This window comes from Condylura cristata, unplaced genomic scaffold (genome assembly GCF_000260355.1).
Source record: "Condylura cristata isolate star-nosed mole 26May11 unplaced genomic scaffold, ConCri1.0 scaffold00004, whole genome shotgun sequence".
NCBI classification, from domain to species: domain Eukaryota; kingdom Metazoa; phylum Chordata; class Mammalia; order Eulipotyphla; family Talpidae; genus Condylura; species Condylura cristata.
Genome location: NW_004567105.1, coordinates 61,024,519 through 61,049,993, shown reverse-complemented (window position 1 = coordinate 61,049,993; position 25,475 = coordinate 61,024,519). Strand labels below are relative to the sequence as shown.

The 25,475-nt window shown below is 55.2% G+C and overlaps 2 protein-coding genes across 2 annotated transcripts; both read right to left on the bottom strand.

The window, feature by feature from the left end:
• Nucleotides 1–272: 272 nt before the first annotated feature.
• CAMKV (CaM kinase-like vesicle-associated) lies at nt 273–10,764 on the bottom strand. The gene is made up of 11 exons (XM_004676145.2): nt 10,572–10,764; nt 3,771–3,879; nt 3,529–3,660; nt 3,297–3,371; nt 2,944–3,082; nt 2,647–2,767; nt 2,423–2,498; nt 2,191–2,327; nt 1,952–2,030; nt 1,672–1,759; nt 273–1,377 (listed from the first exon to the last, which is right to left on the bottom strand). Exons 2-11 carry the CDS (start codon nt 3,863–3,865, stop codon nt 796–798), a joined length of 1,524 nt encoding a protein of 507 aa, XP_004676202.1. The 5' UTR covers nt 3,866–3,879; nt 10,572–10,764; the 3' UTR covers nt 273–795.
• Nucleotides 10,765–13,976: 3,212 nt separating this feature from the next.
• LOC101618340 lies at nt 13,977–17,648 on the bottom strand. The gene has a single exon (XM_004676589.1). It carries the CDS (start codon nt 17,646–17,648, stop codon nt 13,977–13,979), a length of 3,672 nt encoding a protein of 1,223 aa, XP_004676646.1.
• Between the last annotated feature and the right edge of the window lie 7,827 nt (nt 17,649–25,475).

Genomic DNA, 25,475 nt, shown 5'->3' with positions numbered 1-25,475 from the left:
TATCCTCCCTGTTCTCATAGCCACATGCTAATTGCTCCTCCTTCCAATAAGCTCATGAAGCTGAGGACACAAGGCAAACCCACCGCAGGACTCAGGAGGGCAAGAAATAATACAAGGGTCTTGGGAAGCACTTCCCAGGGACAAAGATAGCAGCTTCTGCCCTCTTACTCATTTTCTTCCACTTCTAAGGACCCCCATGGCTACCAAAGAGTGCTCCCAGCCATGTGACCAGTCTTGTCTTAAAGCATAGTGTCCTACATCTTTGTGTTCTGTATACCAGCCTGTGTCTACTAAAGCAGCCAACATACCTTCACACAGGCACGTACCTTTACATGCCAGAGCCTAAAGCCACTGACAGAGCCTCGCTGGAGGACCAGCTCTCAGGGCAAGGCCACCCAAGTTTAGGGCCTGGGAGAGGATGGGACCTACAGGGCCTGCCTGGGGGAATTGTGAGGCAAAGGAAGGGAAGCAGGGACCTCCTGAATATCCCTAGAGCAGCATCCCACAAGGAACAGAAACTGGTAAAGCTAGCAGTAGACAGAAAAGCCACAAGGAATCCATGCAGGGGCTGGGCCAACCCTGCCTCTGGCCTGCCCGCCACTCACATACATATACACAGGAGATGAGACTGCTCTCCCGTGGCCCCCTGGCATGCCCCACTCTGGGCAGCATGGGCGGGGGGAGCGAGGGCATCATGCCAGTGAATCTATGTACAGTGAGAAGCCCCTCATCCATTTCCCCACCCTCCTGCCCATCCCTCTTCCCTCTTCCCCCCTCCCTCACCAGCCTGCCCACTCAGCTGGTCTCCTCCCTCCGAGACTCCTGGGCAGAGCCAGCAGCCTCTTCCCCTTTACTAGAGGGTGGAGCCTGGCCTGTTGCCCCCTCTGGGGCTGTGCTGTCCGGCTGGGTCAAAGCCGGCTCAGGGGCGGCAGCTGCCTTGGTGGCTGGTATGGCACTGCTTTGGGTGGTGAGCACAGTGCTCTCTTCCGTGGCTGGTGTGGCTCTCCCATCAGTGGCTGGAGTAGCACTCCTGTCGGTAGCTGGAGTGACACTCCCATCAGTGGCTGGGGTAATGCTCCCATCTGTGGCTGGGGTGACACTCCCATCAGTGGCCGGGGTGGTACTGCCATCTGTGGCTGGGGTGGCACTACGGTCTGCAGGAGCTGCATTATCACTCTTTGCGGCAAGAGCAGCATCACCTGCCGTGGCTGGGGTGGCACTGGCCCCAAGGCCTGGGGCAGCTCCACTTGCAGCTGTGGCCCCACCTGCAGCCCCGGGGGTGGCAGTGTCTGTGGCTGGGGCAGACTGGGCTGCAGCTGTGTTGGACTGCTCTGGTGCCCGGAGCCGTTTCATGAGGGTGGTCACTCGGACAGCCTTCTGAAAGGAGGACAGTGGGGAGAGGCTCCAAGTGAGGCTTGTGAAGCTGGATCCATTCACTGGCAAAGTTCAAACCCAAACCATTCCATGATGCCCCTGGCTGCCCCTGGACACCCCAGGGCCAAGGACCCAACTGCTCAGCAAACGGGCTTAGGTAATGACAGTGGCCAGAGCCACATTTGATGGCTGGAGACAAGCCTGTGTGTGGCTGTAGGGGTGTGATACAGGCCAAAGACTGTGAGTGCCAGGAGTACTTGGGGTCAGTCCAGGAAAGGGAGCCACTTGGATCCTTACCTTCCACTTAGCTCTGGCAAAGTTCTTTTCAATCTGGGCACAGACACCATCCTTGATGTTCTTATCAGAAGCAGCGTTGCCAGAAATCCTGGAAAGGGTGCAAGCACGTCCAGACGTGAGAGGGGCTTTGTGCAAATTCTGCCCAGTCTTTTCCATGTACGATCAAGAGACTACCAGATCTCCCACTCAAGGCTTCAAGGATGGGGCTGCTGAGAATGAGGACAGAGGCCAAGGGAACGCCAGCCTCTCCTCTTGCCCTGCTCTCGGGGGCTCTGCTCACCACTCATGGGAGATGGCCTCTTCTGCAGTGATCCTCTGGTCTTGTTCTACCTCCATCAGCCTTGTGACCAGGTCTTTGGCTGGGGACAAAATCAGGGAGAGGCTAGGCACAGACAACCCATCTCAGTGTCTGGAGGTGACAAATGGGCTGGGTGGGAGAGGTGGAGGCCTGCAGAGGAGGCTGGAACAGGTCCCCAACACCTACCCTTTATTCTACCCACAGACTGAACCCCTCCTCACCTGCCTGGGAAATGTCATCCCAGTACGGAGAGTCAAATTCATAGTCTCCAGCCAGGATTTTGCGAAAAAGATTCTTATCATGGTTCTCATAGTCGTCCTCCTCCACCTCCTCATAGAAAGGTGGGTTCCCTGAAAGCCTGAAGGGGGCACAGGACGGGGTTTACCAGGAAGGCCCTGGACACAGGCCCCCACTGGCTTGACTGTAAGCCCATTTGCCCACCCACTCACTCACAGGATGTACATGATGACTCCAATGGCCCAGCAGTCCACAGGACGTCCATACCGCTGCCGGCCCACAACTTCTGGGGCTGTAAACACAGCATCTACCTTCAGTCAATATCAGACCTGGTACTACTCACACCCGCTTCCTGGAATGGGAGAGCCCTTCCCCGCTACTCAGACAGAGCTACACCTTGAAGGCTATCTCCCACCCTGGCCCTCCCATCCCCTGCTTGCCCAGGTACTCCGGGGTTCCACAGGGTTCCTTGATGAGGCCATTCTCTAGCTTAGCCAGGTGGAAATCACTGATGACGATCTTTGAGTTCTTCAGTCGGTTGTAGTAAACCAGGTTCTCCAGCTGCTCCAGTCATGAATGGCAGGTTGGAGTGGCAGGTGTGGGTGGGAAGGGTTGTAGTTGGAAAAAGGGGGCAGAGGAAGAGTCCATAAGAACCTCAGTGTCTGGACCAAAGCACCACTACCCACTCCCAACCAGGCCAGCTGCCAAATGACTCTTTGACTTAGTTCCCGGCTTACCTTGAGGTTCCTGTGCACGATCTTGAGTGAGTGCAGGTAGGCCACGGCCTCCAGGACCTGCCGCACAACGTTGCTCGTGTCTCGCTCCGAGTAGTAGCCCTGGTCCAGGATCCAGTCAAACACCTCCCTCCCCGTGGCCCTGAGGGACACCAGCCCCTGAGCCCGGCGTGGGCAGGATCGGGGGTGGGGCAGGAACACTTGGGCAGGCTGCTTATACCAGGCAGCTGGCTGGTCAAGACACAGGGACCTGGGACCCCAAGGGTCCAGAAAAGGGGCTTTCCCTGGATGCAGAGGACAAAGCAGATAAAGGCCTTGGGGACTGAGGAATCCTGGGACCCCAGACCCAAACTCACAGCTCCAGGAAGATGAAATACTCCTTGCGGGTCACAAACACATCCACCAGTTGCAAGATATTGGGATGTTTTACCCTGGGAACAGAGAGGGGCAATAGCTGAGGTTGGGAGAACCTCTAAAATAGACTCTGGTTGCCACTGTGAGCAATTGCAGACTAACTTGCCAGAGGTTGGTACCTGCCCTCAAAGTACTTCCCGCCCGCCTCCTACCCAGCCCAGGCCTCACACTTACATCTTGAGGATGCCTATCTCGTTCTTGGCTGCCTTCCGCACCTTGCGGCCATCCCGCTTCTGGAACTTCTTGCAGGTGTGCAGCTTGCCTGTTGTTTTGTCCTTGGCCCGGAAGATCTCACAGAACTCCTCACTACAGGCAGCAGGCATTCCACTGAGTCCTGGCCTCAGTGTGGACTGCACTCCACTCCCATTTCCCCAGCACTTGCCCACCCACCATTGCCCACCAGACCCAGCACTCACGTCTTGATGACCTGTCCCAAATCATATCTGTCCGTCACCTCCGATGGCTGGTTATAGTTCTTCTTGTCGCCCAGAGTCACACACCCAAACGGCATTGCCGGGCTCTGAGCTACAGGCAAGATGAGGTCTGCTCAGCTACAACCCTCCCCATGTATCCCCACAAGACAGAGGTCGCCTCTGAGAGACCCTACATTGGCTCAGGTCAAGCCAGAGGCAGAGACTACACCTGGAAAGGCATAAGGATGCTCAGTGTCCTACCCTGCTTTTCCAGCCACACCTCAGCCACTCATCATCAACTAGAACATGAAAAATATACTAAAATGGCATAACAGGAAATCATTTTGCATTACACTAAAAAAAAAAGATCTATCAAGTTGATTTCTTTACATTTCAGCTACTATTTCACATATGAAGGAGGCTATACCTACCCACCCATCATCGTCATCTCTAGAACTGAAGGTGACGTGTTGGCAAAGGTGGAGAATGTGAGCACTGCTGGTGAAGGGTAAGTCTCCTCTTTAGAAAAGTTTGGTCAACTACTGAAGTTGAACATAACCTGTTCTGCTAAATATATGCCCCACAGAAATATATCCATTTGTGCCTCAGGGCACTCAGGCCAGAATGCTCACAGTGGCAACATTCACAGTTGCAAACAGCCCAAATATCTATTGACCATCAGATGTGGTACAGTCACACAGTGGCGTATGACACAAGAGACATGAAGGAGCCACAGCTCTGCCCAGCCACATAGTGATTCTCCCAAACATCACTGAGTCAAAGACACAAAGGAACGCAAGGAGTGTGATTCTCGGCTGGGAGGTTCAGAACAGGCAGGCCTCACCGATACTGGCTTGAGGAGATGAATATACTGGCAAAACTATAAAGAAAAGTGAGGAGACGAGCACCAGGAGTCTTTCTAAGAAGGGAGCTGTGATTAGAACTTGTGTGTGTGTGTATGTGTGTGTGTGTGTGTGTGTGTGTGATGGGGTATAGGGAGGGGGTTTTGCAGAACCTAGTTCAGAAGGAGAGTGGTGATTTTACAATAATTTGGTTTTATCATAATTTGTAAAAATATACATACAAGTTTTGGGTGCATTCCTAGATTTTTGTTGTATTTCACCAAAAAGCTGCTAATCAAAAGTATGACCATCTGTGAAGAATACTTAGTAGTTACGAGGATGAGTAAAGGAGATAAAATGTGCTGCTGTAGGAAGACCTCTGAGACATTGCTGAGTGGAAAAACAAGGAACAGAATGGTGGTGGGGGGGAAGGGTGCTGCTATTGGGTAAATTTTTAAAATTGTATACACTGCTGTACACTTACAATCTCCTTTTGGGAAGGACACCAGAGTATAAGAGTTCTCTTTGGGGCAAAGAATTGGGTGTAAGAGGGGCAGAATGATATTTGTTCATTCATTGTCTAGTAGAATTTTTACTTTGATAAACTTTTCTCGATTTAGTAAAATATTGTGTTCAGGTATAGTGCTGAGGGACTCCTTAAGGGGATCCCTGCCTGGATGGAGAGTAAGGACAGACTTTAAGGTAGAAGCAGAATTAGGGCTGGCTTTAGAGGGGAGGGATTTGCCAAAAAGGATACAAGAGTAACAGTCCAGAAAGGCAAGGCAGGCCCCCCTGAGTGCCTCACCGCCAGGGCGCCCAGGAGACCTTGGCACTCAGGTTGGGAGGAGAGGCCCCTGACCAGGTGTAGGTGTTCCAGACACAAGGGGGACCACATGCAACTTAGGCAGTAGGCTCTCGGCACTTTGGTATCTGGGGCATGGCGTCCAGCTGACCTGCAACCCTGCCAGCCAGTCCCCACCTGCGGTGCAAGGTGTACTGGTTCCAGCATCCAAAGAGAAAGACACTCAAGGTCCTTGCTCAGAGGCGAACTTTGGGAAAGGCGTTTGTGACAGTGTCTAACCTTTCCCAACTCAGACAGTCTGTCTCCATACTTCTGGTCAGTGTGACCCTAGGGACACAGCAGGCTCTCCACTGAAGCTGCACTCAAGCTGCTCTGCCTCTACTGACAATCAGCACTTGCAGTGCTGGGGCCATGGCTCCTGGATGTTTCCCTACCTGGAGTGACCACCACAGAGTTGTGGAGGGGGAGAGAAAAACTATCCAGAAGAAGCAGCTTGGGCCAAAGGAATTCTGCCAGCCAGGGTCAAAAGCCACCACCTGCATAAAGCCCCAGTCACTCCTGGCTACTGCTTGCTTCCTCCCAAGCAGGGGCTACCCACTGCTCAGGCCTTACAGTCCTGGAACTTCGCCCTCAAATTCCCCGTTTGCGTTAGGAAACAAATGCCATCATTCCCTCATCTGGGGTATTCAGTTCAGGGAATGGAAACTCATTTCATCCGCCAGGGCTTAAACCATCTTTCCTCGCGGCACTGCAGAAGCAAACAAGAGAAGCTTTGAAGATCCTCGCTGACTACGTGTCTCTGCCACCATGGTCACAAGCCCTGCTCCTGCGTCTGCTGGGGAGGAGCATGTGTCTGGAATCCCACTCTCACAGCTGAGAGCAGAGACACAGCACCCACCACTGCCGGCCGCCCATCTTCATGCCCTAACAGCCGGGGGGAGGAGGCCTGCATCAGGGCCCTCAGGAGCGCTAAGGTACAGGGTTCCCTTCACAGTCTGGGATCTAAGGGCCCCATACTGGGTGGGAGGATGGTACCTCAGTCTGCAGGTCCCCCGGGGGGGCTGGGAGGGATCTGTGTCCCAGCGCTGTTGCTTTGCTTACACCGTTCCCTCTAGTGGGAATGCCCTTCCCCCAAAGCCTCCCATCAGCAAGCATCCTATTTGTCACGGCGGAGTTATTTATAACATAAAAAAATCAGCACTACCTAAACGTCCAACAACAGGTGACTCGCAGCTCCACTGTGTCCACTCAGTGGCAGGAAGTGTGGGCACTGGCAAGGGCATTGCCTATCTTGGCCTCCCTATGGAGCAGCTTCCCTGTGAACTAGGTGCTGAGACCAAGACCGAATCTCTTCTTTCATTGTGATTTCTGACATTTTAAGGTTGTTTGTGCGACACACTGTCTAAAATAATCCTGCCGCTCCAAGGCCAGACTCAAAATGGCCCTTCCCTAAGATATCTCTTACTATCGCCACCTCCCCCATCCCACCCCATGGCTCCCTGCTCTGCTGCATGGTGTGGGAGGTTTGTAAATGCCTGTCCCTGGTCCTGGCCCAACTCTCAGCCATGCATATGCACCTGTGCCCACAGGAACTCAGGGCTGGTCTGGGGGGGTCGGGGGGGTGTCTGTCTCTGCCATGGTCTTTGTGCACAGTCCCATCAGCCTGGAGCTATGTCCTGAAGCCCCATGGCTGGGCAAGGACACATCTGCCTCCCCTGCCAAGGCCGCTCTGACCTCAGTCTATCACTGCTTCTCCTCACCACTCTAACTGCACTCTCTTGCCCCCAGTCTGGCCCCAGGGCAAAGAGGAGGGGGTTGCTTCCAAGTAGTGCCTTGGCCTCCTCCTCCCCCCACCCACTTCACCATCTGCTACCCACTGCTGCCACCTTAGAGGCCGCCCTAGTGTGTGCACCAGGCACCCGATTGCAGCAAGGGGGTAGGGGAAGGACCAGCCAAAGTACAGCTGCAAGAACCATGGAAAGCCGGGTAGAAAGGGGCATTTCTCACCCTAAGGACCCCGACAGCCAAGTCCCAACACCCAATGCAGAGAGTTCTCCCAGCCACACAGGACCTGAGTGCTGCCCCCAGTTCACACTGGGTCAGGGGATGGTATAGGAGTCCCACAGCAGACACAAAGCTCCCTACATTCTCGGCAAAGAAAGCTGTGCACAGGGTCTGTCCAAAGGGAGCTTGGAGGAAGTGCAGAGCCTGGCACTGTTACTACCCTCCAGCTGGCTCTAAGGGGGGCTCTGCCTATTGGTGCCCTGATTATAAAGGGACCTCTGGGCCCCTACTGCAGCCTTAGGTAAGCAGAAGCCTAGGAAGCCCAAGTGGGACAGAGGCCAGCTCCAAAGACCCAGAGGTCCCATATTTCCTTCTCTATTGGAGTCAGCTAGATCCCAACTTGTCAAAATATGAGCTTCCTTTTGCCCTGGTCCTCAGCCATGTGGGGCTCCAGAACTTGCAGTAAACCTAGGGAGACCAGGACAGGCCCAGGAGGCCTCCAGCTGCCTGCCAACAACTGTGGGCAACACCTCCCGATTTAGTGGCAGCTGTGAACACCAGCCTGCAGGCACCCCCTCCCCTTCCCTGTTCTCTCTCAGGGACTGGGGCTAGGCTTCCTGACATAACAGCCCCATAGGTAAGGCCTCGCTGGCAGGACCACAGATTAAAAGGGTGGGATATAGAGATCTCACTCTCAGGGTCTGGTGTCCAGAGACAGACCCAAGCTTCTGGTCATCCACCCGCTGCTTCAGGGAACTCAGCAGGAGATTGCCCTGACTGGGCCACAGACTCCAGCTAAACAGTGGTCATAGTTCATGGGAGACTGGAGTCTCTAGTCCCTGGACAGGGCACAGTCCAGTTTTGCCTCCAGAACATACAGGCAGAGCCAACTGGCGCCTCTCAGGCACCCAGGGCCCCTATCTTTGAACCCATGAAGTAGAATTCACTGGGGGCCCTGCTTCCCTGTAGGTGGAGGAAAGGAAATATAAGGGAAGGCCTCAGAGTAACGGGTTGCTATGGTAATGGAAGTTTTAAATCAAGGAGGGGGGCAGGTGTTGCTCAAACCCATTATCCAAGAATGACCTGGAATGTTGGCTCAATGCCCCCCACATGTTCTGTGAACCTGTCCCCATCAAGGAAGAGGAGATAGGAGAACTTTAAAAGAGAGGGGAGTAGGGACACGCAGAGACAATGACAGAACCTGTGATAGAAAGGGAGCAAAGAGGCCAGAGATAAAAGGATACAGGTGCAACATGACAGGAGGCGAAAGTGAGAAGGGATGGCCAGCAGAGCCCTAAGGCTGCCTTGGCTGTGAAGCTGAACACCAGGACCATTAGTGCCCTGGGCCTAGACCTCAGAGACTAAACCCTCTAAATCCTCCAGGCATGCATTGAACTTGGTCTAGGAGGCACACCCACTGCCCTGGGGAAGAGGCCAGCTGTTGCAATCCCCTCAGTCAGAACAATTCCTCAGTCCCTCTCCCAGTAGCAGAGTTGAGGTAAGGTAGTTCCAATATGTGGAAGGAACGAGCATGGGGGATGGAAAGTAAGCTTGGAAACCTGGCTGCTTCCCTTTACAGTCCCTCCTCTCAGCTGGCCTAGCTCTGCCTAGACTCCCCAACCATGCCTCCCCCATCTGCTGTCTTCTCCAGGCCTTAGGTTCCCTGGGACCCTGTAGCAACCCTGTCGAATTCTCTGCCATTGCTGTGCTCCTTCCCAGTGGATCTTGTCAGGAGGACAAGAAACAGCACCTCTAGCAACACCAAAACAAGATAGCAACCCCCCCACCAACCTGCCTCAGTTTCCCTGGACAGAGATCATGGGCTCTCTGTCCCAGTGCCCTCCTGCTAGTTAGTGGCCACGACAAGCACTAGGGAGGAGGGCCAGCAGCTGATATGGGAGGCCAGCCCATGGCACTGGGGGGTCACGCCAAATGCTGCAAAAGGAAGAGAGACCTCTGCCTCACCCCAGGACCCAGTCTGACACTGAGTGGAGTAGAAATATTAATTCTCCAGTGGAGAAAACTGGGGCCCAGCAGGTGGCCAAAGCTGAAGGAGGAGGGGGAGGGTGGCAGCAGATCTTGGCAGGTGGACCTGGGGGGGGGGGCCAAAGCCTGGCTTTGCTAGAAGGGTGACAGGGCAGGGACTGGATTGTGGCAGACTGAGCTCTTGGTAAGGGAGAATGGACCCCTGTTCTCCAGGAGGGAATCTGGGGAAGAAAGCTTAGCCTAGGAGGTGCGGACAAAAGCAGTTTGGAGAAGCTGTGGGGGGCTGGGAGAACCCAGGGTCGCTGCCAGATACCACAGACTGGGAAAGCAGAAACTCACTCTTTCGTTATCTACCCCTCAAGCTCCCCCCTGCCAGGGACCCTGCTCCCTACCGTGGTGCCACCCTGACCCCCTTCCCCAGTGCTGCTGACTCGCCCCCGCTGGCACAGCAACACACATGCGGAACGCACACGTGTGAGCACCAAGCCCCGCACCTCCCAACAGAAACATGTGCGTCCCCCACCCCCACCGCACAGCACTGGGTCCGTGCCCTGGCCCCCAGCTAGCCCCTGTTAAGCCTAGAAGCTCGATCTCGGCCAGGGGTCTTAGGGTCCCCAGGGTCTAGAAGCCTCCTCCCCCACCTCGCGGCAGCCCCGCCCAGCCCCCTTCAGGTTGTCGCCCATAAAGAACTCTCCGTTGTCATGGAAATTAGTGACTGCTTAAGAGGAGGGAGGGGGCCGGGGGCAGTTGGGAGGGGCTGGAGGCGGCTCTGGGAGTCAGAAGGGACGGCTCAGCCCTCCGCCCCTGCCCCCAAGAGGCACCGCGAATGTTCATTCGAGGATTAATATTTTCACAATTAGTAACCCAAGGAGAAGAGGGTCGAGGGGGAAGCAAGGAAGGGAGATTCTCCTGGACTTGAGGCCCGCAGGCTTCCCTTGGGACCCCCGAGCTGTCTGTGGATATTGGGAACTTTAGCCCAAGCCCGCACGCCTACCCCCAGATCTGCAGACCCTGCGTGCTCTGCCCTCGCGGAGACCCCAAACCCTAGAGGCGCCCCCGCGCACTCGGCGTCCGGAACCCTCGAGCTATATAGATTCAAGACCCCCACACACACACTCCCACCCCGCAACGTACATTCCGGAGCACCCACCAGACCCGCCCGCCCCGCACCTGCAGCGCTGGTCTGTCACAGGGAGGAACGATCGCGGGTTCAGTGGCCGAGGGCTCCGGGGGTGGAGGGCAAAATCAGCTCCGGGCACGAGGGGCAGACGCGGCGCCAGCTGCAGCCGCTTCGGCTCGCGAACCTCCAGCATCTCCCGCCGCTTGCAGGCACCGGATTCGCACCCCGAGCCGGGGGCGGGCTGGGGGCGGGGCCTCGCTCTCCCCGCTCCGCCCCAACCCCCGAGGAGCCTGAAGCCCGAATCCTACTTGGAGGCTGGCAGAAAAGGATGGATGGCCATGGAGTCGATGAGCACTGGCTTGGCCCTCAAAACACTCTCATGCCCTGGGACTGATAGGGCGAACAGATTGGGGGGGGGGGGGCTTTCCTATATTCATTTTAGGGGGTGGAGAGTAGAAGGTGTGGCGGGAAAACCTTAGACCTGGAACTGCACAGGAATGCCTTGGCGCATAGTAGTCTGCAGGGGACCTGGGCTCTGCCCAGCAACCAAAATCTGACCCAAAAGGATGCACCCACTTAGAAGAAGCAAATGAGCAATCCCTGGGATAAGCTGCAATACAGACTTGCATCTCCTAGTCAGCATTGTGTGTGTGTGTGTGTGTGTGTGCAGTGGTTAGTGGGGCCACCAGACTGTGATGGCAGACCCTCCTATTCTGCAAGGCCAAAATATTTCCAACCCCTAGGTCTCAGCTACAGGAGTCTTCAGCCTCTATGTGGAACTGAATTTTCAAAGTTTTAAAGAGTCACCTACGACTTGGTGTGCCATCAGCATTCTTCCCAGTTTAATCAACTTCAAACACTGATGAACACCATCAGTGGCCTGGACTGGGATATGGGGAGACAGGAGAACTCTAGCACCAAGTTGCCCTATCAAATCTGGCCTCTGACTAGAGAAGAATAAAAACTGCCAGGAAGAAGCTTTGAAGGAAGTCCTGGGTTATTTCTCTGGCCCTGGTCAGGGAGGCACATGGACTCAGTGCTTACCCCACCACCCTCACAAATCCTGGGGTTGGTGGCTGAAGGCCAGACATCAGCTTCTTAATGTCTGAAGCTGGATTCTACCCTGACCCTCTCTGTAAGCCTCTGACGCCATTTTGGGTGGGATTATCACCAATCTCTTGGCCACGTTGGGTCAGTCTCCTCTGTATGGCTGGTTCCGCATGGCTGCTGATAGAAGGGAATGCCCAAGTGAGGAAGTTGGAGCTAGGGCTGGAAGGCTAACTTGGGAAATGACTCTGATCTCTTCCTTCATTGTGGGTGTCAAGCAATCCTTTCCATCCTTCCCTGGCTCCTCCAAGCCAGACTGGTGCCACCTGTGGGCTCCCTGGTCTCTGGGTAGTTTCAGTCATGATACCGAGCCTATCACAGGATAGGAATCTCCTAGAAGGCTGGGCATCTGCAGGGCAAAGCCTGAGTCCCATCTCAGTGTGCTCAGTTCATGTCTGCAGAATGAATGATGACCTGGTGCTCATTCCTTCCTGCTGCCCACCCACTGTCCTTGACACAATGATTCTCTGAGATTGGTGTACCTGAGCCTAGTTACACCAACTGGCCACGCGCACATTTTCTGTTTTTCCTGAAGGTTATGGCTATCCAGGCATGAGGGCCCGGGGAAGCTGAAGCGGGGGATTCAGAGGCAGGGGAAGGAAGCAGTGGCTCACCAGAGCGCTGCATGCTGCTGGCAGTGCTATGTCTCTTCTTGGTCCTGTGCACATTCCATGTGCCTGTGGGTGAAAGCACGTGGCAGGATCTGAGTGCATGTGTGTGCGTGTGTGTGTGAGTGTGTGAGTGCAGGCACACGCACGTGCTCTTATGCTGAAGGAGATGACAGCAGCAGTTCGTGCAGTGGTGCCCAGAGGCATGTGTGTCTGCGCTAGATGCATACCCTGGCGAGCTGGCTCGTGTGTACATATGGACACTGTGGCTGGTTCCTGGAATCGGGTCCCCAGTAGCACTGGGTCCCTTCCTGCCTGACTCAAGCGTCAGGATTATGAAGCCTGAGTCAAGGTGTGAAAGTAGGAAATGGGAAGAAGCTGGACCATGTCCAGGGAAGGTAGGGGCTGTGACGACCCTCTGTCATTGCATATTTCTAATCTCCACTGTGGCAGACTCTCACTCTCAGGTAGGTGATGGGTACCCAGAGTTGGGACTGGAACAAGGCTTATTCCAGGAAGGCACAAGCAGAGTAGAACCCACTTCAGTGTTTCAGTTTCAACCTCCAGCTTCCCTCTGAGCAGAAAATAACAACACCAACTGAATATCATCTCTCAACTATTCCAGGTCATGAGCTGGGCTGACATAGAACTTTATCCCTACCCCAACTATTTAGAGCTGGACAAGGTCAGGGACCATATCTTCTAGCCGCCCACTCCCACCCCCATGGCCAGAGGGATGGCAGGAGGTCCTTTTGCCCAGTAAAGAGTTTGGCAAACTCTGCAGAGATAGTTGGCATTGGCATTGCCAAGTAGCTGCTGTGAGGCTCTCCCAAGAAGGCCTGTATACTGGCCACCCTGTGGATAGGGTTGGGAGGCTGAGAGAATGTAACCCAAAATTAATAGTCCTGAACCACGGGAGCTAAACAGAGAAGAGGATAAGGTGTGAACCTGTGTATCCACAGAGCCTGCAAAGCAGGCTGGAGCCTCATACCCCAGCTCAGGTTTTACCTCCCTCCCAGGATCCAGGACTTAACTCTCCTATTCACCCTGACTCCTGCTCCAGGGCACGAAAGGCCAAACACTGTTATACCCTCATATTCTCACTACCTGGCAGACACCCCTGCCAACCCACCATAGAATTCCAGCCAAGGTTCAGACTTTAGAAAGAACCCACATTACTAGGCCAGCTCCCCCAAGAAGCCCAGCCTGATAGGGACCCTCTGTTGGGGACAACAAATATTCCAGGGCCCCATCCATCTTTGGACCTATTACGCTATTGTCCATGTTACTGGCCTTAACCCCCTGTAGAGGGCACACGCTGGGGGAGGGCAAGCAGTCTTTTCCTCTGGAGCTAGGGGAAGGGGCTGCCCCCCTTCATGACTCACTCCAGGCTGTGTGGGTTATTACATTATGTTTGAAATTGCCATGGCAACCAGCTGGCAATCAAGGGTAATTGCGCTTGTCGCCAGGGCAACGGGGCAAAACCCACAGCAGCCACTCTCTGTGGTTGCCCTTGGGGTGCAGTAAAGGTCAGGCTAGACCAGAGCCAATGCTAGCCAAGGGGTTCTGGGGCACTCTGGAAAAGATGGGATTGCCATGGTCCATCAAGTTCCACCGTGCAGAGGCCAAGTGTGCCTGGGAGTAGCAGGAGCCCCCCCACACGCCCCCAACCCCTGCACCACCCTGTGTCTAAAACATGCCACAATGCTCAAAGTAAGCAGAACCAGAGCTTTTATGTGCTCATAGTTGATACTTGTAGATGGCCCATGGGCCCTCCTCCTCGTACTCACGGCGGCTCAGCCACAGGTTCTGGAATGAGTCCCGGGATGCCATGATGGAGCCTCCGAGCCAAGCAGCAACTGCGCGGTGAGGAGAGCCCAGCACAGTGGCACGGGGCCCCAACTCCAGTCTCAGGCGCTCAGGAAAGCCGCTCACCAAAGTGCTGCCCCCCTCCAGCACTACATTGGCCAGCAGCTGCTCCTGCTGCTTGGCCTCAAGTCGGCTAATGCTTAGGAGGGCTAGTTGTGGGAGGCCAGGCTGGTTGAGTCCTAGCAGACTGGGTTGGAAGAGAGCCTCAGGGCAACAGAAGCGCTCAGAGCCCAAGGTGATGACCTGCTTGTCTGGAAGCACAAACTCTACCCGGGCCATGGTCTGGGTGCGAGCCATCTCTGCCGCCATATCCATGGCTACATAACAGCAGGCTTCTTTAATCTGGTTGACCATCCCTGCCTTCGGCGGAGAGTGGCCGCTTGCCAGCAACAGCTGAGACAAGTATTCAGTGAGGTCACTACCAGCCACATCCAGCCGAAACGTGTCAAGTGGGGCGAGATCCCCAGTGAGGATGGGGGCCACGTAGGAAGTGCCATAGCCACTGCCCAGTACCAGCCCAGTGGTGCGCCCATACGCGTAGAGGGCCAATAGGGCTTGATGGACTGTCTGCATGGCGGGCACATGGAAACGCTCAAAAAGTATTTCCGCCACCTTCTCCCGGTTGGTGCGCGGTGAGATGGGAGAGTCGGCCACCAGCACAGCCAGCTCCTCCGGCTGCACTCGGAGCCTGCAGTAGAACAGGTGCTGCCACAGCACCTCCAGGGCGTCCCAGTCGGACACCACTCCTCGATTCAAGATGGAGTGGGAGCCGTCGCGGTTCTCAGGCACAGCATAGCGGGGCTGGCCCTGGACCGGGTGCTGCAGCAACTGGACACGTGAAGGGACTACACTGAGGACATGGTCCTCTCCAGCCAGTCCACATTTGGTGAAGCCTGTGCCTGTGTCTATCACCACAGCTTTCATGTCCTGATAAGGACCCAGTGAATGGCGACAGAGCACTGGGGACTGCACTGGCAGAACATCTGTGGGAGGTACCAGTTCATAGCAGGCTCCGCGGAGCAGGCCAAGTTGTGCGACCACTGATGAGTTTGGTATGTCCTCAGCTTTTAGCTTGAACCGGGCACTCTGGGGCTCAGTGTCCACCATAGCCATGGGCAAGACCTTGCAGCCAGGGCCAGGTGTGGTGAAGGTGATCAGGGACATCTGATCCTCCTGGGCCCTGGGGGAATTGGTAGGTTGCCACGGGAGCTGATGTGTATTGGAGCTTTGAATATCTCTGTGGCCTACCGTCCCTCTGCTGACACAGACACAAGTGTCCTCAGGAGCTAGGGGCACCCGAAGTATCCCCACATTGGTAGGTCGGCCCACAGACTCACCTTCCTGGCACAGAGTAGAGGCCTGGATCGGCTCCCTTAAGAGGGCGGGCTCTTTGGTGATGGGGGATTCTTGGGAGAAGGGAATCTGCCCAGTGAGAGAAAGCTTCCTGGCAAGAGGCGTCCCTGTGAGATGGGGACAATCAGGAAGGAGGCACTGCTTGGAGGGAGGGGGCTGTTCAGAAGAGGGGGGTTGATCTTTGGGAGGGGGCTGCCTGGCAATGGGAGTCTTCCCTGTAAGAGGGTGCTGTTCAGCCAGTGATGGAAGGCAACAGTGGTGGGGCGGTTCAGCACCTTTAGCATGAGGATTGTTAGGGTGAGCCGTCATGACCTTTTTCCAGCTGTGGCTGCCAACATCCTCCTGGAACAGGGATTTGGGTGCCTCCTGGGCTGTAAGTGGTACAGCAGGCTCTAGAGTCTGCTTTGAGCTCATGCCCTGAAGTTTCTTGGCCTCAATCATGGAAGCATCCTGCATTCTGGATGCATCCAGAAGCTGGATGGTGTGACCAGGTTCAGTGTTTTCAGCATCAGGTTTAGGCCAGCCAGGATCATGGACTTGGCACCGTATCCCCTCACCAAACTGGAGGGGCATTCCCAGTGGGACAGGCCCAGCGAGCATCCCAATCCTGATGGGTGTCTCAATACCAAGAGAATCCTGTGACTCCAGGTTGAGCCTGGCCTCCTTTGGAGCCAGGGACACTTCTCGGTAGCTGCCAGATGAGAGGCTGGAAGGCACAGGACTGGAGATTATGGGTGAGGTGGACCATAGGCTGGAGTGATCATTGTTAGGGGATAGGATGGGCATGACCATTGGCGGGGTAGACATATTTTCTGGGACATTGATGGGTGCGTGGCTGGGCATAAGGCCCACCAGCACTGCCCGTGAGCCCATAGGGTCATGGCATAACAGCCCCATCCTGGTATTGCCCGTAGCCATATCAAACACCAGCACACGGTCTTCCACAGCATCCTGACGCTGGCAGGTAGGGGCACTGGACAGAGGGACCTGCATGGCTTCCTTGGGAACCTGGACTGAGGACTGCTTACAGCAGGTTACTTGGTGGGCAGGCACACTGGAGCAGGCGTTGTTGCAAACACTGAAGGGCTTCTGGTCTGGCTGAGAGATACAGATCTCCAGGCTACTCCTCTGGGGCTCAGGGGTGCCTGGAGGTACTGAGACTGGTGGTGGGCTAGCTGGCCTGGAGGTGCAGGTCAGGGCCTTCTCCGCTGGGTTCTCAGGCTGCATGGGTAGCACCTGACTTCTGGCAGCGTCGAAATCCTTGACATGGTCTGGGCCCTCTGCTAGAGTGGACTGTGGAGTAGGAGGCTCCTCCTGAGAACAGAAATTCACTTTGTTCTGGCATGGTATGACCACTTTAGAAGGCTCCAGGAGGATTGACCACTGGTCATCATACTTCCTGAGTAGTAGGTCTTGGGAATTTGATGCTTTGGTGATGGTAATGGATTCAGCCAGGTGGTCAGGGCTACAGTTGTAAGTATCGACTGCTGCTGGCAGTGGGAGTGCAGGCAGGGCTGGAGTATTTGCCTGAGTTGGAGTTGGAGGAGCCTGAGCCAAACATGAGCACTTGCCCTGGTCCTGATCTTGGGCTGGAGCTGGAAGAGTAGTTTGGGCTGCAGTTGAGTCATTCTCCTCTGAAAGGATATAGGGTAGCCACCGGCTCTTCCTGGTGCCCAAGGGGACTATCTCTTCAGTGCTGCAGGGGCCTTTGCCCCAGCCCACCAGGACCTTAGCGGGAACCTTGCTCTGCCTCCCAAGATGCACCTGAAAGCGGGAGCGGCAGGATCCAAGCTGGGCTGTGTCACTGTTGCTGTCACTGCGCGTGCACATGGGTAGGGCCATGTTCTCGCTCTCCGTGATGAGATGCGTATGGGCTCCCACGATGGGGCTTGGAAACAGGCTATTGGAGTGCCTCAGGGAGTGCTGGGAGACCTGCTCACAACCACACTGGGAATTAACCTCAGCAGGGTCCCGGAGCAGCTGTTGAGTAGGGCTAGGGGTTGGGCCACAGGCCCCATCAGAGATGGTCTCAGTGGGCAGTGATAACCCCTGCTTGAAGCATAAGGATCCTGGGTTTATCCATGGTCCCTGGGACCCTCTGAGGCTACCCCCCAACTGCTGGCTGCTGGCCGAGGGGTGGGCTTGGGGGCCCGATGGATCAGGGCCCCCCACCTTCTTGGTGGCTTCCATAGTCCTGCTCCATGCTCTAGGTGCCCTGCCCCCACATCATTGCCATGGCAACCCCACACATCACAGCCCCCAGTGACCTGGGTGGGGGGAGGGTGACAGAGTGTGGGAAACCGGAAGCCGGAACCTACTTGAGGAAAGGGGTCTGCCAAGAAAGGCTTGGGAAAGAAACAAAGAGGCCCAGTGGCCCAGGTGAAGTCTGCTAGCCCTAGGCTAGGCTCCTCGCCTCTTCCCAGCCAGATGACCACTCTGACAGCGGGCAGTGTAAGGTCAAGTGAGAAAGGTAGATAGGGGAGGTGTTCCCAGTCTACCTCAGATCCAGACTTTGCATCTCATCTCCCACTTGAGAATCAAACCTGACCCAGACATGTGGTTGAAGTATGTGGCACGAGCTTGGGGAGTAGCTTCACTACTCAGTCCTGGGAAACAGAAGCAGGTGAGGGGCCCAGGCTTACACCCAAACTCCCCTCCCCCATGTTCCCTGGCTCCCACTCCAGGGACATCAGCTCCTTGGCAGTCTTTGCTGCTCCAGATGGTTCTCCTCTGCCTGTGCCTCATAGGGCCCCTCCTCAGAGCCACATGTCCTTTAAGCCCAGGACCAGTACCCTGCAGAGGTGGGAAAGGGGGCGATGGGTGGCGGTGGGGCCTCAACTCAGAATCCTCAAGTCAGAACGTTCTAGTTCTTTTCACATTGTATGGGCTACAAGAGGGGCTGAGCTCTTGTTATAGGGCTCAGCCATAGTGGACACAGGCTAGCCCAGTGGCAGTTACAGAATGGGACTCCTTAGGGACGTAGTGGCTATACACACATTAGGCACAGAACTGGCTCTGTCCTATGGCGGTAAGGACTGTGGATCAAAGACAACACAAGATGGGCAGAAAAGCAGTTTAAACAGTTTGACCAGGTGGGCAGTTTCACCCTCCTTCATTTCTTAGATGGGCACACAAAGGGCAGGGAGAAACGGGACTGCCTGTACCACCAGCCTAGGCGCAGATATGCCCTGTAACCGCAGGGACAGGCAGCAGTTTAGGGACCTCCCATTGTCAGGCCTGGATCTGGAGCTTCTGCTCTCGGGTGGAGGTAGGCCCTCCTGTCCCCCAGCCCTGGGCTCTGGGCCTCTTCCCTCTGTCCTCCAAGTCTGTGTTCTTTCAGGTCTCAGTCTTTCCACCCAAGAAACAGGTTTGTGGAAAATACAGCTGTAGACTTATCTCTGAAGCTGCATGTTTTCACAGAGGTTAAAAATAGAGCTTACAATTGGCCGTGGGGTGTGAAGCGACGTGACCAGGGACCAGGGTTTGCGCTATGCTGTGTCTGCACCTTCCTGACTCTGCGCTGGGCAAAGCCTGACTCAGCCATGGATCGGGCTCCTGAGACCCCTTCCCACTCCCCCAGATGCTGTCCTCAGTTTAGAATGGGGACAGATATCTCTGGACACTGAGTAGGCACTGCTGATCCTCACAGTATGACTGAGAAAAAGCGCAAGAGCTTGGACACGTGAAGACTATAGCTGAACACTATTAACTTCATTAATCTCTGGCCCTGAGCAAACTGGTTTTGTATTTTCCCCTGATGCAGAAATGCTAGTAGCAGCCTCTAATGCCTGTCCAGTCCTGATCTGGGCTGTATCTGGGTGGGCAGGGAGGCATGGAGAGAGGCTCTGAGAGTCTCCTGCCTGTTCAACCACTGAACCATCCCCCACCTCCTGCAGAGCTAAAGTAGAATCTGTTTCCAGGGCTGGGGTCCTTTGTAAACAACTGCCCTGAATATCCTAGCAGAAGGGAACAGAGTCAGTGAAGGGTGTGATACTTGACGGAAGGTCCAAAGAAAGCGGTCCAGGGAGAGGAGAAGGCTCTTCCCATCTGGGGAGCCAACAGCCCCTGCAGCAATAAGAATCATGACGGATATTGATTGCCTCTGTGCCAGGCAGTGCTGCATGCATGTACTCTGGTTTCACAGCAAATCAGTGAACGGGGCATTATCATTGTTATTGTACCAATGAGGAAAGTAAGGCACAGGGAGAAAAAGAATCCACAGAGGTCTCGGCTGATTAAGTAGAGCCAGAATCCAAAGCTAGGCTACCAGGCTCTGGAACCCCACTTCAGGAGACTATAAGCCACCAACACGGGGTGCTATGCTCAGGGCCACACAAGCAAGGGCCCTGCTTCAGGGGGACCAACATACCTCCCAAGTGCTGCAGCCATAAGCCCCAACCAGAGTTGTACCACATAGGAGTCTGCCTCTGCGCCTAATAGCTTAGCAGGTGACTAATCCTGGGGGCATTTTCCCTCTTGGCACCATTAAACTAATGCCCTCCCAGGAACCTGGTGATACCAAGTACAGGCCAACTGCACTTGTGGGACCAGGCTGGGCCTTTTGTACTCAGAACTCTTGACTAGCCAAAGCCCATTGCATTTCATCCAATCAAGGAGAAGAGCATCAAGGGCAACTACAGAGGCTCTCAGTCTGGGACCTTCTGCTAGGTCCCCAGGGATGGAGCAGGGACATTGTCCCTCTACCCCTCCCCCCACATGTTTTTAAATAGTTTCACCAGGAAGAAGGGCATCCAATTCTATTTCTGATTCAGGAAAGTGAGGAGGGCCAACATGTTGCCATGGCAACCTGGAGAGCCCCTCCCCCAGGCTGAGCCCATTCCCCAGGCTGAGGGCTCAGCAGGATGGGAGGACCCTGAAGGAACTGGAAAGAGTGCAGCCTGAGCACTAGGCCATATGGAGTATCTTACCTCTGTGAGGACCTCCCCTGACACTTTACCTGACCCCCTCCAGGCAGGCCTAGGAGGAAGGTCCCAACCCAGTGAACAGGGCCATAGTTCAGGAGATGGGGAGAGCAGCAGCGCTGATCTACTCTGTGAATGAGGCTGGAACCATTCCACCTAGGAGGCCTCAGGATGGGGGGGGGGGGGGGGGGGGAGGTGGCAGGAAGGGCATGGAGGGGAGATGCAGAGAAGCCCATTCCACCTAGAGCTCCGGGACCAGCCAAGTCCCCCAGACTTTCTCATCCAATGTAGACCTGTTTTTCAACTCCACTGTGTTCTTAGGAGTCAGCTCTGGCAAGTCCTGGCCCTCACATGTCTAATTTATATGCTTTCCCCTTCCATTGCCCTGGGATAGATTTTGGACCTCTACAAAAATTGAAAATCAGAAGGAGCCTTTCTGAAAGGGCTCTCGGTGCAGCCAACCACTTGATAATGGGAATGACAAGCAAGACTGTTTCCCCAGAGGTTCACCCTGGCTGCGGCCTGGGGCTCACTCACCAGCGCTTCTGCCCCAGAGGCTGCAAATGGGTAGCATTTAGATCTGTGGAGGGAAGGCATTCCAGGAAGGAGCACAGCCTAGGCAAAGGCAGGCTTCTGCAAAACCCCAAAGGACCTTGTGATCAAGTCCCTTTGGGTACTGATGAGAAACTAGGCCCCCAAGGGGAAAGGAAGCTTGGTCTCCCAGCTTCACAGCCAGTGTTTTGTGTCTTCCTCTTCCTCTACAAACTTCCCACCTAGAGCTAGCCAAGTGACCTGTGAGCCCTGACTTCCTGTTTCCCTAATATTTCTCCTGTTTGGGGTGCCCCACTCCATGGAAGTAGCACCACACTTTGAAGAAGCATCCACCTCCCACTCCCTGGCTTCCCTGCCTGAACCCAAAAGGAAGACAGCCAGGATGCACAGAACCCAGACCTAAGCAAACAAAACTAGGGGGTGGGGAGGTGAGGGGGTAATCCACTCCTCATCTGGGATGTGGAAGGCAGAACCCAAGAGTGCCAGAGGAGGTGGTTTTGGAGCTCTAAGGCACAGGGAAATTTAAATAACAGATGTTTAAACAACCTTCCCTGCAAGCCTTGGTGCAGTGACCCCTCTGCTGTGATGTGTTACAGCTTAAAAATAGCCCACAATGAACTGCTCTGAGCTCCAATTGACTCAAGCTTACGTAACTCTGCGTGAAAGATGGCCAGCCGTGCCAGCCTGGAGGGAAGGCATCGGCACAGCCACCCTGACTTCTGTATACAGGTTAATGCTGGGTGAGCCCCTCACCCTCTCTGGGCGCAGGCCCCAACCAGTAGCTGGCATAGGTGAGGGTGGAAGCCTACGTGACTTCATGACTGTGAGGAGGGACACCTGCAGAGAGGTATGAGAGCTGCCCCCCCCTACACACAGGGTCCCTCAGGAACCAAGGTGGGCAGAGGTGAGTGGAAGCACGACAGCTGGGTGAGAGACCAGAGCAGGAGCCCCTGTAGGCAGGGGGGCTGGGGCTGCCTCAAAGGTTCCTGTCCCATTTGAAGAGGGAGCTCCCTAGCTTGGGGGGCGACATCAGCGGACAGGTGTCTGGCTGAAACTGTCACTACCATGGCACCCAAGGGTGGAACTGACTCCTTTGGGACTTCTAAGCCCTAAAACCCAGGCCTCAACTTTCCTGGTGGGACTCTTAGTTTGGGGGAAAGAGTACTTACTCCAAAACTGATTGAATTCCGTGATCTTGGCCACTAGCTGCTTTGAGACCCTGGCCTCCCCTGATACATCTCCAGATCCCAAGTGCCAGTACAGGCCTGGCCACAAGTGTACAGGGGAATAAACCACCGTGGAAGGGAGCAGAGATGTCCTGGCATTGGAAGCCCTGGTGTTCCTCTGCCCGTGCTGAGCCCAGGGGTTCAGCGACCTTCTCAGCTCCTGCCATCTGAGCTCAAAATGGGAACAGGTACTACCATGGGCCTGTCCCCTGAGCTCCTGTGAAAAATACTGAGACAGGTGAGGGCCCAGTATGAGGGTCCTCCTGGCACCTGCCCAGCAAAGGGCTGACTGTCGGGGCCACTAGCGCACCTTCACTTTCCAGGTCAGAACTGCCAGACAGGTGGAGCGGAAGCTGTGGGGGATAGCTGTGGAGGAGCAGAAGTGGGTCCTAGACTCCTCCTACCAAAAGGAGGAGGAGCCTGCCCTTGTTGCCTCCCTTTTCAAGGCAGGTGGACAGTGGCTGCTAGGGTTGGTATCACTGTCCTGGGACCAGGGCCAGAGGATGCTCAGGGCTCTGAAGGAATACTGATGGGGGTGGAGGCTTGGGACAAACTGTCTTTGAGGATGTCAGTGTGAGGTAGCTGGGATACAGATGCCACACCTCTTTACCGCGCTGAGTCAGGCAGGCTCTGGCCTGCTGCCTAACTTTGGGCCAACAACTCCCATCAGGGTCTAAGTCTAAAGGTCATGCTCCAAGTCACCATCCTCATACCTGAAGAAAAAGCCCATCCTGGGGACCCCCATAAGCAGACGTAAGTGTGACAGCCATGCTCATTGGATTGAAAACCCTGCCTAGAGCAAACCCCAGAAGCATGGAGGAGGGATGTTCAGGATGGGAATAATTGGGGGTGCTTTAGCAAGTCATTCCCGCTTCTCCAAGCTGGAATTGCCCCTACTTCTGGGCTGTTTGGACTCCCACTTGTAGAGCAGAGGCTCTGGGTGACTCAGTTCCTGGGGACTTCACCAAGGGGAGTTCTCCGCCCAGTATGGAGTAAAAGATATTTTTCATCAGGCTCTGGTGGCTAGACACTCAGTGCTGATACTGATTCCCGAGGCTTCTTCTCCCCAGGCAGAGGCAGTTAAGTGCAAGAGATTTAGCCGGAGCTTCAGCAACACCCATATCTCCTGCCTCACTCCATCCTGGCACTGGGGGTAGTGGCAGGGAGGTCTCCTGCCTCACTCCATCCTGGCTCTGGGGGGATAGTGGGAGAAAGGAGTCATGAGATCTGGGGCTTCCTGGGCTGCACGGAGGGAGTGACTGTGGGGGCTACTGCCAGGGTTGGGAATGGGGCTATATCTGCAGCCTCGAGCGTGGTCCCCAGAGAGCCTTGGGTCTCTGGGGAAATACTCTGAAAGGCTGGGGCTGTGGCACAGGGGGATCTCATACAAGATTCATGGTCCCACATCAAAGCAGGCCTGTCTACCCCATGCAGTCCCTCTAGGTGCCAGACAACAGTGACACCAATCGGGCAGTCAGGAGGTGTGAGTCATCTGCTGCTTCCTCAGCCCCAGCTCCCATCCTGGCCTCCCTCCAGCCTTCAGCGGCTCCTGCTTGCCCCCAGCCCCACTGGGCTGTGATGGAGGGAGAGGAGCAAAGGAGCTGCTGCCTACTTTTCACAGCTTGAGGGTGGGAAGCTGCCTGCTGAAGCCCTGGAGAAGCCTCTCAGACCCCCACCCCACCCTCGTGGCAGGCCCATGCCACCATCATAGCCACCAGCAACTACCCCTTGTACCCATAACCCACCATAACTGAGATACTACTCAGGCCTTCCCCAGGGAAAAGGCAGTCCTGTCTTCACTCATCCTGAAAATCACACAGAAACCTCCTGGACCCCCAGTCCATCTGGGGGCTTGGAAGTGACCTTCCTTTTCCTCCTCCCTAATGGCCCAGTCAGGAGTTTGAAATCTGAAGGCAGTTCTAGTTCCTGATGCACTAGATGGGCTTGGGCCATCTCAGGCAGCTCTGAGAATAGAACTTGGAGCTTGAGAAGTAAAACTTGGGGGGCAGGGGAATTGTGCCATGATCTCAGAACCCAAGTACCTGTTTCCCTGCCCCCACACCCTGGACATATGGCCCTGGAGGCCCTTGGCCCAGAAACAGGCCTGGATGCACTGGAAACATGAAAGGTCTTGAGTCTTCTTTCATCTCCCTTCCCTTCCCTCTCCTCGCTAATTCCTACTCCCACACAGACCCCCTTCCTCGCTGAGCTGCTCTCCAGTGAGCAGGTGAGCCAGGGTCCATGAACCACAGAAACCCAATGAGGAAGCAGACTCACTCAAGCTTTAGAGAAGCCTACAGGGGGGCCTCTCTGGTGTTGCAGAGGTTAAAGACTCAGCACTATCAAGCTATCACTAGCCATTGCTGAGTTCAATCCCCGACGAGGGAGCTGACTCACATGGCACAGCAGACCTCTCCAGTCTCACCCACTGCTCCCCTCAGCAGTGTATTCCAGTTGATCCACCTGTTCTGCTCCCCACCCTGTCTCTGGTGAATCCTCTCAAACCGCCCCCACAACACCTCACCAATATTCCAGTTCATATATATAGAAATAAATAAAAAATAAATCTTAAAAAATAGAAAAGAAAGAAGCCCACAGGCCTTCTCACTGCCCACCCAGGATAGGAGCTTTGGGTGGCCTTAGATTTCCATCTTGAGGCTAGGACACACAGGCTGCAATTGGAAGAACAGAGATAGATCTTCCAACAGGTATGGGGATCACAGCTGTGGGGGTACTCCAGGACATTCCACCCACCTTTTTCCAAGACTCAGGAGAAAAACTGCTTCCCCTACAAAGACAAAGACCAGGGGTCTCTCACCTGCCTTGCACAGTCACAGCCTCCTGTGCCTGCACTCAGTAGTGTAAACAGCAGTGACAGCTCATCTCTGCCCCTGCCGGTCACAGGCCCCTGATCTTCAGGCCCATGCACCCTGGCGTCAAGATCCTTACCATCCCCATAACTAGGACTCTCTCTGGGGTGACACAGGACGGCAGTCTCGGTGGAGAACAGGTAAGCAGCTCCAGTGCCAAGGAGACCCCTATTCTGTTTACCAGGGAGCTCTTGCCTCCTACCAAGTAAGAGCTGGAGACTCACAGGGGAGGGAGCCTACTCCCCTTAGGGTGAGCTAGGCTTTCCCTCTGACAGGTGAGGGGTCTGGGGGTTCTGGACAAGGGAAAGGGGTCCTGATACATGTCCTGAGCCCAGTCACCCTGGCACTCCAGTTATCCACATTTGCAGGACCCAGCTGCCCCCTATCTTCCAGGGTGCAGAGAAAAGATAGCACAAGGAGGGAGCTGTTCTCCCTCCAGTGGAGACT

Excerpts from the sequence above, each read along its gene's own strand:
- CAMKV (XM_004676145.2), bottom strand. The coding sequence starts at position 3,865 with ATGCCGTTTGGGTGTGTGACTCTGGGCGACAAGAAGAACTATAACCAG. Across the intron at positions 3,372-3,528 it reads GAGATAGGCATCCTCAAGAT|GGTAAAACATCCCAATATCT; the intron begins GTAAGTGTGAGG and ends CTCTGTTCCCAG. Across the intron at positions 1,378-1,671 it reads TTGCCAGAGCTAAGTGGAAG|AAGGCTGTCCGAGTGACCAC; the intron begins GTAAGGATCCAA and ends TCCTCCTTTCAG.
- LOC101618340 (XM_004676589.1), bottom strand. The coding sequence starts at position 17,648 with ATGGAAGCCACCAAGAAGGTGGGGGGCCCTGATCCATCGGGCCCCCAA.